Raw genomic sequence first — 13,940 nt, 5'->3', positions numbered from 1 at the left:
TTCCTTCTCATGTTTGATTCAAATGTCAAAAATGTATTTATATCGAAAATGATTTTTTGTTCACATTCCTAATACAACATCAGATTTATCAAATAATTTTTTTCGTATACCGTAATCACTGGTAATTCAATTCTCAATTAATTGTTAGAATACAATTTGTAAATTGATACTCTGATAATGTGGATTACTCTGATACTGTGGATTCAATTATTTTTGTGGGTTCCAATTTTCGTGGATTGAGGAAAATTTACAAGTTCGTGGATATTTGATTTCGTGGTTTTGCCAATGTCTACATACAAGGCCTAAAATAAAATATTGTTTGTTTCCCCAATCCCGACCCACCCTGCAAAAATGGTGCTGCTCATAAAATTTTATTGTCATAACTAAGTCAAGTATAATTTTATTCATTTTGGATTTTCAGGCTTGCTGGATCCTCCGATAATGTTCAATCTCTTTGGAAAAATAAAATTATTTCCCTACCTACCTACACCTGGCTTGGCTGGGTCGGGATTGGGGAAACAAACAATATATTAATTTAGGCCCAAGCCTTTGGAAAATTTGTCATTCCTTGAACTTTTAATTTTGTGGTTCATCCTTGGCCACAAAGTCCACGAAAATTGGTATCCAACCAATTATAATGAATCCACAGCATCCACAGTATATATCTATATCAAACAACATAAAAATAAAGCCAAGTACAAGTTCTAACAATATATCTAGATAATGCTGACATTGTTTTAAACACTTTCATCCATGACCATACAAGCACAAACACACACACACCCAGCCTTAAACACCTACACATACCCACACTCTACACACATACTAACAAACCCTAGCAATCAGAATTAGCCACTGGCGATGGGGGCGGGGGATATGGATTTGAAAAACTTCTTTCTGTCGATGGTGATGGTGGACAACTGATCATATCATCTGAGAAGTAATGGCTCCGTGGGGTAGGACACGGAGGATAAGGGTCATAGTCTGAAAACAATTCCATTATAGAACGTTTCGATTTATGTTTTTTAGTCCGCACATTATACGGATACGGTTCACTTTCCTCACAAACGTCCGTACTACACGGCGTTGTGTGTGGGGGTGGCACTGGGCGGAGCTTATAAGGTCGATACGACCTGACAGTAGATGGGCTGTTAGATGAATATCCATAGAATTCCCCATTACAAACAGATCTATCTGTTGTAACCGGACTAGGAGGGGGATTCAATGTCTCGTGCGGATATTGTGTCACTGTAGAACTACTAGAGGAAGCACCGGTCACATGATTTCTATCGTAAATGCCAGTAGTCCCGACAGAACCAAGCGACAATCCTGTTTCATGAGATTTCCCATGCGATGATAATGAATTTAAAGTCGTCTGAGCGGTTAATGGTTTAACTACACTCATATCAGTTTCATAAATTATCACTCCCGGTGGCTGCGACTTCCTCTTGCAAGCGAAAATGATTCCAAGAATTAACACAAGAACAATAAGGCCAATGACTATGATAATAGTATAATGAGCTGTGGATGGATTTGATGGATCTTTAGTTCCTGGGCAGTTGGGCCCTTTACATGAATGGGGAGGGGTAGTATGAGGACACATTGTATCCCCCTCCAAACAACAATGCTCCTCATCACTATGATCATGACACTGCGGAGTCCCGTCACACACCGAACTCTGATCAATACAATGATTATCGTTACAACGAAACTGATCAGCATGACAAATGGGACAATTTGATTCGTCAGATGCATCTTGGCATTCCTCAGATTTATCACAGCGCCAAGTACGTGGAATACAATGTATGTCTCCACTTAGACAAGCAAACTGATCAGGAGAACAGGTAGGAGGATCCGCACACATTTTCAAGTCGTCTTTAAGGTCTAAATTGGTGGGACAAGCACAACGCGAACTGCCGTCTCCCTTAGCAACACAGATATGCGAACAACCTCCATTGTTATGTGCACACGGATGTTCCATATGTTTTGGCAACACGTTCAATGCAACATGAAGGTCGCTAAGTCCCTTCAAGCGACCCTGTATGTAAGTACGGTCCTTCCCGTTTAATTTGTCCGCCCTGGACATAAGCATATGATCCCTGTCAATCCAGTATAAATATTTGCCTAGAACGGCCATTCCTTTGGGACTCGCTATCTGACCATCAACTAAAACTATCCTGTTACCACCCGAAAGGTCAGAGCATTCAATTCGATTGAGATTTCCATCTGCCCAATATAATCTTGAGTTCTGAACATCCACTGCCAGTGGTCCAGGTTTTCCTAAAGCTTTGGAGAACAATGTCATTCTTTCTGTACCATCCATGGCCGCTCTATCAATTGTTGGAGGCTGTACCATGTTCACCCAATACATGTGCCTGCAAAATATAAATAAAATAACATTGACTGATATAGAGTGTATGTGTCTCAACTTCAAAGAGAAAGTTTTTTTCATTCTGCTTTTTGATACCAGAATTTTTTTATATTGTTTTACAAAGTTGACCTTCAATGTCCTATTTTTTATGTGTGTTTTTTAGCGATTTTCTTAATCATGTTGATGTATAATCCACATATTTTGTTTTTCCAATGCATTCTGTAAATCAACATATTTTTTCCCATTTAGTCCATACAGGCCAATTTTCGCAGCAAATTAATTTCACAATTTTAAAATTTGGTTGATGTAGTGTGACAATTTATTTTTGCATTATATTTCTAATCAAAAAAGTCGCGAAAAATTAATTGCTCAAAGTTCAAGTCAATTTAATTCATCATCTAATCTATTAATTGTCAGGTATGTTAATCAGTTGACTTTTATTATTGCTGGAGATCTTACTGTAAATGACAATTTGGGAAAAAAGAAATAAAATATAAATAAAAATTAAAAAATTTTGAAATTTTTTCGGTTTTCAGGATTGTTGTTTTAAGTTCTATAGGTTCTCATTTGGTTCTCAAGTGGTCTGAGAAGTTCAACTTCAGTGATCATTGGACTATCTATCAACAGTGGTAAAAAAAACTTCCAACCCAACTGGCGGCAAAGTGCATTTAAATTCTATCTAAATTGACCAAGATTGTCTGTTTTCTTGGTGAAGGTCAGTGATTTTCTACAGGTACTGTGGTTTCCTCAGTTAATAAAAACAGCTGGCTGCCATGTTATGAGATGGGTCAATAGAAATCGACCTTATGCAAATGCATGAATACATGTACATGTATCATACTTTGATTTTGGAACATTCAAATACAAAATGTAATATGATATTTTGTATTGTTTTTATGTGAGCTTAGTTTTCAAACAGTTACAGTTTTGGCATAGAGATTTTTTCAAATCGAAAAATGTTCACAGATGTATTGAAATTCATTTGCATAAGGTCAATTTATATCTGACCAATCTCATATAGCCAACTGTGTATAAAAAATCCTAAAATGCAATCAATTTATCTATGTACAAGATCGCCCTCCCCAAAGACCCTCTTCTTGGAAATATTGATGTAAGTTACCCTTTGAGTGGATTAAGCACAATAGATCTTGGTTTTTCCTTGTCTCCTTCTATGACCACACCCAGAGAGGTACCATCTAGCCTAGTGATGTTTATTACATTTCTCTTGGCATCAGTCCAGTAAATGACTCTAGAGTATGGATCGATGGCCATGTCGTACGGCTTGTAAGCCTCATTATCATTACGGACTATCACTTGTACCTGGAAAATAAAATGTACAACGTTTAAAAATAGCTTTCGATGATGATGATTATATGAATTTGTTTTTAACAACAAGATATCATATGAATATCAGGACATGTCAATTTGAAATATGAATACTGCTTTGTACAAGAGTCAGAGCTAAAGGCTGAGCCAAATATTTATCTTGTTTGTTCACAAGGTTCTCATCAGTATAGTGTCAAACTTTGTTCTGACAATAAGCTGTACTATTAAATGCAGCAAGCAATTTTTAGCATAGAAGCTGCAAATAACAAATTTCAAGTACTTGGTTTGCTAATCAGCTAGGGATCAAACCCTCTACCTCTTAAAAAGTTAAAATTATTACATAAGTTCTATTTGTGTCTCTGTTGAATTGTACTATTTCACATTTCTGGTCCTTTTACAGCTGATATTCAGTAGTTGCCGTTTGTTGATCATGATGCGGTTTGTAAGTATTTCTCGTTTCTCTTTTTTTTTCGGTCTGCTGAGGATAGTTGTATTAATGAACATCTATATATATTACTCGATTTATTTCACTTGACTGGGCGGAGTTTAACCGATTCGCTCACAATAAACCAGTCCATCTATAGATAGCTATAGTGTTTTAGGATAAACTCATCAATGAAGTGTCCAGTCATTGTTTTTTAAATTCCTTTGACGACACTGATAGGTGATTAGAAATCAGTAATAATTATAACGGCTATCATCCTTATCACACACATCTTCAAATAGACTGTCCTTATGCAAATTAAAACGTAAGCTCCGCCCGATCAGTTGAAATAACATTGGTAATACTTACATTGGTACCATTATCGGTTGACCTTTTAATATTGTTTTGTTTCCCTTCTATCCAGTATATATAATGATCGACTGGATCGTAGGCTAGTCCTTTCACATTTTTTAAATGAGGAATAGGTAACACTACTTCTGGGGTCTGAGGGTCAACATCATCGTTATCAATCACTAAACGACTAATCACATTTTTCTGGCTAAACAGAAGAAAAGTCTTTGGAGCTGAAATAGAAAAAAACAAATGGTGAAATAAATGCTATAATGTTGAAATCTTAAAAATCTGTATTAGGTTGCAGGTATATAGTGAGCAATTCTTCAGATTTATGAAATTCCTTGGGAAATTCACCATAAATTTGGAATATCTGCAGAGGTGGCAAATGATTATTACCAATTGGTTGTTTCAGAATCTAAAGTACTATGGGTACTGTAAATTCAGAAATTATTGCAAGCATTTATTATTGCAATTTTGTCATTTTAGACTTTAATGCGATTTTAATTTTTACGATTTTGAGAAAAATCCTGTTTAATTCATATAAAATATTTCACAATGCCAGTTTAAATTATTGCGTTTACAACTCTGTCGCATTTTTCGCAATAATAATAACTGGCATTAATTTCTGAATTTACAGTAATTTTATTTTTCATATCTCAAAATGAAAATAATGTCAAATTTCAATTGTTTAGGACATTTTTAACAAATCACATGTTTTGATGTAAACTTTTGAAAATGTTATCAAGAACGCATTAGATTCAAAAACAGCAAATTCAAACACATTCTTCAGTCAACATTTTGTTTTAAATGATCCACAAGAAAACTGATGATTAAGATTTTTGTATTTTCTTATTTATGCCTCAGTGGTCTTGTAGTAGGGTGTTCATCTGAAGTGGGGGAGGTTATAGGGTTCAAACAGTAGCAGGGTCAAATCAAAGACTATAGAGGCCCCTCATGGGGGGGTCCTAGTAATCACATAATCACCATTTTTTTGCCAATATAATCACATAATCATTAAATATTTGCTTATCTTTAGTAATCAAATAATCATAAACTAAAAATACAGTCCTAGGTAATCAAATAATCATGAAATATTTGGCTTAATAATCAAATAATCATTAAAAAAACGGCCAAGTAATCACATAATCAAAAACCCCATGAGGGCCCTCACTATAAAATTGGTATCATGCTAAGCATGCAGCATTAATGAGCAAGAGCATAGACTGGTCATCTAGGAGTCAGAATAATATGTCCGGGGAAGGCAACTTGTCTTCCTTCTGACTGTTACCTTGTGAACTAGCACATTAATATCCGGCTCAAGAGTTTTGATCTGGTACAATATATACCACATTAATATGTTCTCGTCCTGAATATGCATATTAATTTGATATTTGGCATTAAGCAAACTTCCATCATCATCTTCTTTATAATGTACCTACCTGAGCATGTTTTATTATCAGCATTCAATTTATAATGAGTAGGACAAGCACAGTGATGACTCAGATTTTTACCATCTTCTATAGGATGTGCCAAACACAAGTGGGAACATCCCCCATTTTTGTCATGGCAACTGTTGGTTCCTATAAAACAAAGTGTTTTGAAAACAGTTATTACTGCAACAAGTAACTAAATTCTGAAATTCTGAGTTTAAATTATTGCGATTATATATAAAAAAGAAGATGTGGTATGATTGCCAATGAGACAACTGTCCACAAGAGACTAAAATGACACAGACATTAACAACTATAGGTCACCGTATAACCCTGTGGCAAAAAGATGGCAATAATTTCAGAATTTGCATTAGCCATGCTTGGTAAGTGGTGATAAAAATAAACACTATAATTATGATTGATCACAAGAAACCTATTTCTCAATACTGTGGATTCATTTATTTTCGTGAGTACCAATGTTCGTGGTTTGAGGAAAACTTGCATATTCGTGGATGTTTAATTTCGGGGTTTTGACAAAGTATGCCTATATTCCTTTAGAAAATTTGCTATTCGTTGAATATTTAAATTCGTGGTTTCCCGGTACCCATGAAATCCATGAAAATTGGTATCCAACAAATATTAATGAATCCACAGTAATCATAAAATAATCAAACACTTTCACATAAACAACAGAATTTCAGCTTTCTCCACTAATGTTTACCATACCTGCTTGTCTTGAAGAATGATAGACCAATATATCCATGACAACCCCCATGTGATCTCTGAGTGTGGTACGGTTGTTTCCATTGGTCTTGTTTGCTTTCTCTACCGTCTGCTGTTCCCAGTCAGCCCAGAATATGAAGTCATTGTACAGTGTTAAACCCATGGGTTTGGGTACCTGGTTTGTAATAATCTGAGTTCTGTTAGTACCTAAAAAGAGACAAGAAAAATGTTTGGAATATTTCTGTGAAGATCTTTCCTCATGTTATCAGGTTTCATGGTAAGTGGGGTCTAAAATTTACCTGTTTTAAGGTTACACTTTCAGACTCAATCATAATTGGCAGCTAAAGACCATTGTGTAGGATATACATGAAACCCTTCCAAATTAAATTCTTGTGTTAATTGTTTTCTTTTTTATAAAATTAAATTCTAGTGATAATTGTTTTCTTTTTATAAAATTAAATTCTTATGTTAATTGTTTTCTTTTTATTAAATTAAATTCTTGTGATAATTGTTTTCTTATTATAAAACTAAATTCTTGTGATAATTGTTTTCTTTTTATTAAACTTTTCTGTTATGGTTTATTTTCCTGTTCCAATTAATTTATGTGTAATTGGCCTTCAAAACTAGCCCAAAAAGCTTTTATTATTTCCCAAAAGGGTCCTCTATTCTAATCTGTAACTGTATTTGATTTCATTGTAACAGCACACAATTATTTATCTCTTCTCATAATTTTTAAGCATACCGTTAATGTTGGCTGATTCAATCATGGCTTTGTCAATGCTTGCCCAGAAGATCTTTTTCTCTGTGAAATCTATAGTTATAGCATGAACTTTGCCTATATCCTCAACAACAACCTGTCTGCCTGTTCCATCTAATGCTGCTCTCTCAAGCCTGGCTGGTTCAGACCAGTCTGTCCAGTATATGTGCCTGTTAAAATGAAAGTACAAAGTTTTCATGCATTTTCAGAATAATTCTTGCTGGAAAATTGCCTGTTAAAATGAAAGTAGAAAGTTTTCATGCATTTTTCAGAATAATTCTGGCTGGAAAATTGCATCTCTACTGAGTCTGGTTAAAATATTTTACAATCCTTCATAATAATTCCTTGGATTCTAATTTTTTGGATTTCGGGGAAAATAGTGAAACATGAATTAAGACAGTCAATGAAATACACATTTTTTATAGGCTTGTCTGAAGCCATTTACAAAACCAAGAAATCAAATACCCACCAAATGTTAATTTCCATCAATCAACAAAAACAAATGAATCAACAGTATGGCTGTCATTTGTAATCAGTCTTTGCATAAGGGACCGACATCAAAAGAATGATGTAGGTTAAAAAACTTAAATCAAATAGTTTGGGGGTGGGGGTTAAAATTCTGCAAGTTTTGTATATCTAAAATCCATTTATACATATATCCCTATTGGTAAATCAATTTTTCCCAAATTAAGTTAGAAGGGGGGTGGGGTCAGTGAAAAAACTATGTGAATTAAGTTTTTTATCCTACATTGAACTTTTGATGTCATCCCTAAGTGGCTGACCTTTATGGTTATTGTTGGGGTTCGTGTTGCTCAATCTTTAGTTAGATATTTGGTGGGGTTCGTGTTGTTTATTCTTTAGTTTTCTATGTTGTGTCGTGTGTGCTGTTGTTTGTTTGTCTTTTTCATTTTTAGCCATGGCGTTGTCAGTTTGTTTTAGATTTATGAGTTTGACTGTCCCTTTGGTATCTTTCGTCCTTCTTTTATATTTGTTGTGTTTTGTATCCTGCTGTCTGTCTGTCTGTCTGTCTTTTTTTCTTTTGCAATGGAGTTGTGGTTTCTTTTTTCACTTATGAAATCAAATATACCCATGGTGTTCTTTAATTTCTTAAGGCCTTTTTCTATATTTGTTAACCAATTATTTTCTATTCTGTAAACCCAACATGCCCAAAAGAGACTTGCATTTATTTCCATGTGCAACAATTTTCATGACAAATGTGAACACAAGCGGATAGAAAAAAAATAGTAGTTTCTGAATACCAACAAAAATTAGTACCCCACATCATTTCAGTCAACCAAACACAAAATCGACATACCCATTAGCTGGATCAATGGCTAAAGCTCTTGGCTGATGTAGTTCTTTCCATACAATAACTCTCCGAGATGTACCATCAGTCCTGGCCACTTCGATCCGCTTAGATCCAGTATCTACCCAATAGATATTTTTAGCCACCCAATCTACAACCATACCTTCTGGATACTCCAGTCCATACTGAATCACCTTTTCTACTGCACTACCATTCATAAAAGCTCTGCTAATTGTCTACAATTGACAAAATACATATTTAAAAGACATATTTATTTCATTTGACAGGAAAATACCTAAATATTTCACTATATAATGGTAAGTATACTATTTCATCTGACAATTAAATACATAATTACTTCTGACAGTTTTTTTAAGATAAAATGTATTTTTTTCACTCCACAGTTAAATACATAATAATCATGATAATGTCATGTCATAAAAGAAATCAGAAAAAATTGCATGAACGTTTGACTTTTTCAATTTTAATGTTGGCAGGGTAAAACAAAATGACTTTTGATTCCCACATACATTCATAGTTGTAACAGCCAAAAATCATAACAAAACATTCATTCATAGTTGTAACAGCCAAAAATCATAACAAAACATTCATTCATAGTTGTAACAGCCAAAAATCATAACAAAACATTCATTCATAGTTGTAACAGCCAAAAATCATAACAAAACATTCATTCATAGTTGTAACAGCCAAAAATCATAACAAAACATACATTCATAGTTGTAACAGCCAAAAATCATAACAAAACATTCATTCATAGTTGTAACAGCCAAAAATCATAACAAAACATTCATTCATAGTTGTAACAGCCAAAAATCATAACAAAACATACATTCATAGTTGTAACAGCCAAAAATCATAACAAAACATACATTCATAGTTGTAACAGCCAAAAATCATAACAAAACATACATTCATATTTGTAACAGCCAAAAATTATAACAAAAAAGCCATTATTTTAAAACACACATTAAAGAAAAATAATTTTCATACCCTCTCTGTTGCGTCTGTCCAATAGATCCTATTGTCATTAATATCATAATCAATGGCAATAGGAGCTTCCTTGATCCCTCTGATCGGGATCGGTCTGATTCGGTGATTGGATTCAAGCGACAGTCTCTTGATGTTCTGCTGACCGCTGAATATTAGGAAGGCCTCGGGTATTATACACGTCTTACTGTTACCACTGAGCTCTAGCCCCATTGGACAAGCACATACTGATTTATTTGGGGTCATTAAACAAAGATGGCTGCATTCTCCATTGTTGTGAGCACATGGGTTGGTGCCTAGAATTAAAATTGTTAAAATATATTATTGAAACATAATATTGCAATAAATACAAAAGATCACACAATATTTTTTTAACTGTTTCAGATTTTGTCATGTTTGTGCCTTAAATAAATTACTACACAGCATGTGTTTTGTTCATTGTTGAAGGCCTTCTTGCAGTCTTCATGCTCAGGCTTGTAAAATTGCTCTTGGGCCTGTAAAAATTGTCTCTGCAGGCCAACAGAATCTAACAAAAAAATCCAAACTTTGAGATCAGGGCCTGTAGATTTTTAAGTTCATTGTGAAGACTGCTTCTAGTTACCTTCTATTGACTAGTGATCCAAAGTTGTTTATATCGGCTTCCTATGGTCAGTATAAACTTGGGAGATTGTAAAACTGTGACAAGATAACATTATCAAACATTTTTCAAATCTTGCATTTCAAATTTTTATAGCATTATTTGTATGACGCCTTTTCTGAAATGGCAATTATTTATTTCACATTTTTGTGCCTGCTTCAACAATAGCAATAATAGCTTCTAAATCAAAAGTATATCCTATCCCAAAAAAGATGTTACCTTCTATTTTGACTAAGTTGACTGCCTTAAGTCCCATTAAATCTGGCAGCTGGTCAACAATGGTCTTCCTGTCAATACCTGACCGTTTATTAACACGTTCTATTGACCGTCTCTGCCAATCGGTCCAATAAATGTAATCACCTGAAATGTTAAATCTTTTATTAATAAAATATCACAAAAGCAGACAAGAAAAATATGTGTGTGATTATATTTCTTATGTACCACATTCTCTTAAGAGTCTACTTAGTCAAAGGTAGGACATTGTTATGCTTTGTAATATTTACATGTAATACACTTTTTCATGTTTTTAGAAAGCTGAATTTAAAATTTGTAAAGGTTTCTGCAGAATAATTTGTCCTTTTTGTGATTGCTACTTTCAGTGAAAAAGTGTGAAATTGACAGCAAAATGTCCAATTATAAGTAAAATACTGGACAACTATTAACATTTTCATAAGATGCTATATTTTGATGACAAAGAAACTGATGTCCAAGTTTTGTAAAAATTATATCTCATTATTAAAAGTAAATTATGTAAAGAAGAAATCAAATTTTTAATACAGAATGGCACTGAATATTAGTCTTTTGGTCACAAAGAGGTAACTGTTCCAAGTTTTTATAAATTAAATGAAGGCTTGATAAAGTTATAGGTGTTAATATAACTCTTTATCAACAGTCTGAACTTTAACATGTTTAATAACTGTGAGTACTCTCAGATCTGTTCATTGTGTCTTTTTGTATAGGATGTATAAGTACCAGGCCACTTGTATTTTTGTCCTTCTGATGAGTAAAGCCTTTTTCAACTGATTTTTATAAGTCGTTCTTATGTTGTACTGTTATACCACTGTCCCAGGTTAGGGGGGGGGGATCCTGCTAACATGTTTAACCCCACCACATTATTTATGTATGTGCCTGTCCCAAGTCAGGAGCCTGTAATTCAGTGGTTGTCGTTTGTTCATGTGCTACATATTTGTTTTCCGTTCATTTTTTTGTACATAAATAAGGTCGTTAGTTTTCTCGTTTGAATTGTTTTACATTTTCTTATCGGGGCCTTTAATAGCTGACTATGCAGTATGGGCTTTGTTCATTGTTGAAGGCCGTACAGTGACCTATAGTTGTTAATTTCTGTGTCATTTTAGTCTTTTGTGGATAGTTGTCTCATTGGCAATCATACCACATCTTCTTTTTTATATTAATGTTGATGTTGGCAATTATTTTTATTATGGTTTCTCATGAACTTACCTAACAAACTAAATCCAAACAAATGAGGTAGATTTTGATTGACTAGTACACGTCTCCCCGTCCCGTCATAATTCGCCACTTCTATTTTATCAAGACTAGCGTCCCCCCAGTATATCTTCATCTCAGCATGATCCACTGCAATCCCATTCGGCCACCCTAATGAAACGTTCACCAGAGCCAACCGACCAGAACCATCCATGTTAGCTCGTTCTATTTTTGGTTTCTTTCCCCAATCTGTCCAGTACATGTATCTGTAATAGAACAAAATATACTTAACTCTAAGATAAATTCAAAAGGCTGGAAATCCAATCTTGTAGCAAATGAAATAAAATGGAAATGTATGTTTACAAATTTCATTGAATATTGTGGATTCATGAATATTCATTGGATAACAATTTTCATGTATTTCGTGGATACAGGTAAACACAAATTTAAATGTTCAATGTAGAAAACTTTTTCTATAAAGTTGTATGCAGAATTTGGCAAATCCACAAAAAATGAAAGTTTTTCTGAATCCACGAAAATATTGGTATCCATGAAAAATAAATGAATCTACAGTAGCATTTAAATATAGATTCAAAAACTGCATCAAATGTAGTAGTTGAACCTGTTTCTCTAATGATTTTTAGTCAATATCTTAACAAATTTTATCCTTCCTTTTCAGAGATTTACAGCAAGTTGTGTTCTTTAAAGGCATTGTAGCTTTTTTCATGACATCACAATAGGAACTCAGAAAAATTGACTTCATAAATGAATTTGGACCAAACACTTGCAGAGACAGAATTTTGTTCTCGATATGAGAAATATTTTTTTCACACAGATCAAGAAAATGTAAAAATAGTATGAAAACTATAGAAAAATAAGCACATTTGGTAATTTATAACCTGCATCTCCAATAATAAAGCAAAATGAACAATAGACTGGTGTACTTTGTTGATTTTACATCTGACTTGATCAGTTTTGAGTGAAAAGGTGAAGTTATCTTGGTCAAGTAGCATTATAAATTACGCTTTAAGTGATATATAAAGTGCAAATATCAATTTTTTAAATTTAATCCAAAAGCAAGAATAAATTCTTTATCTTTATGGTAAAGTACAGTAAACGTGATAATCTGTCAGTTAATATAGACCAACAATCTTAAGAACACTTCAATAACATCGACCTGAGATACACCTCCTCTGTGGTCTCCAGCTCACCTCAATAGAGGTAAATACTGATCCATCATTATCATGATGGTGTTGTGTTTATGATTGCTTTATATCCAGTTATTATATACATATTTCATATTTGCTAATTTAACATACCCGGAGATTGGATCAAGAGTTATTGCTCTTGGTTCTTCTAAATCTTCAGCTATCAAAACTCTACGAGAGGTTCCATTCAGTCTTGAGACTTCTATTCTGTCTGTGCCTGTGTCTGTCCAGTACAAGTTACGACCAATCCAATCTACTGCAATACCGTCAGGATGCATTAAATGACTGTCAATGACCTTCTCCTGACCTGAAAACATTAAAATTTTAGAATTTTAGAAATTAGAAATCCAGATTACTCCCCCTGCACCATTTCCTATCTACATGTTAACTATACCTCACAGAAAATTGCGACAGGGTTATAATCGCAATAATTTAAACTTGCATCTTGAAATTTTGTAAAACAATATAACAGGATTTTCCTCAATATCGCAAAAATTAAAATGGCATTTTAGACTAAAATGACAAACTCACACTAATGAAAACATGCAATAATTTCTGAATTTACAGTGTAACATTACTTAAGAAGGGCAACAGAGACATTACTAAAACTTTAGATAGAGAACTTTAAAAAGTTACATCACCCAAATTAACAGTCTGCACGGTTAGCCACTAGTCCGATGCCCCAGACTAGTAAAATTTCATTCGGACTAGTAAGTTTTTGCAAAACTTTGTTTGGCCAAGTAAAGAAAAATGTCAAAATATTGGTCTTCGGACTAGTATTTGAAAAAGTTTTTGGTGCAGACTGAATTAACACTTGTGTTTTGTGGTATTCATGTCCGTTCAAGGACATTTGAAAAGTTTAATAAAATTTGTTTGAGGTAAACTTTAAAGTGAGAGAATGTAAACCAATTTAAGGATGCAAGTACGGACAGACGAGACGGAGAAGTGAAAAA

The 13,940-nt window shown here is 33.8% G+C and overlaps 1 protein-coding gene across 2 annotated transcripts in view; it reads right to left on the bottom strand.

Annotated features, from left to right (window-relative positions):
• Positions 1-563: 563 nt before the first annotated feature.
• The window catches only part of LOC143083641 (low-density lipoprotein receptor-related protein 6-like), a 37,695-nt gene continuing 24,318 nt past the window's right edge, over positions 564-13,940 (bottom strand). For both annotated transcript variants that reach the window (XM_076259922.1, XM_076259923.1), the window contains 11 exons: positions 13,099-13,294; positions 11,795-12,045; positions 10,556-10,696; positions 9,703-9,995; positions 8,701-8,927; positions 7,371-7,555; positions 6,632-6,835; positions 5,915-6,055; positions 4,491-4,705; positions 3,492-3,691; positions 564-2,375 (listed from right to left, as the gene is read on the bottom strand). In XM_076259922.1, coding sequence (XP_076116037.1) covers positions 836-2,375; positions 3,492-3,691; positions 4,491-4,705; positions 5,915-6,055; positions 6,632-6,835; positions 7,371-7,555; positions 8,701-8,927; positions 9,703-9,995; positions 10,556-10,696; positions 11,795-12,045; positions 13,099-13,294 — 3,593 coding nt within the window. In that variant the 3' untranslated portion in view covers positions 564-835. The remainder of the gene's footprint in view (positions 2,376-3,491; positions 3,692-4,490; positions 4,706-5,914; positions 6,056-6,631; positions 6,836-7,370; positions 7,556-8,700; positions 8,928-9,702; positions 9,996-10,555; positions 10,697-11,794; positions 12,046-13,098; positions 13,295-13,940) is intronic.

This window comes from Mytilus galloprovincialis, chromosome 7 (assembly GCF_965363235.1).
Source record: "Mytilus galloprovincialis chromosome 7, xbMytGall1.hap1.1, whole genome shotgun sequence".
NCBI lineage: Eukaryota > Metazoa > Mollusca > Bivalvia > Mytilida > Mytilidae > Mytilus > Mytilus galloprovincialis.
The sequence above is the reverse complement of the archived record's forward strand: the minus strand, read 5'-3'. Positions and strand labels throughout refer to the sequence as shown.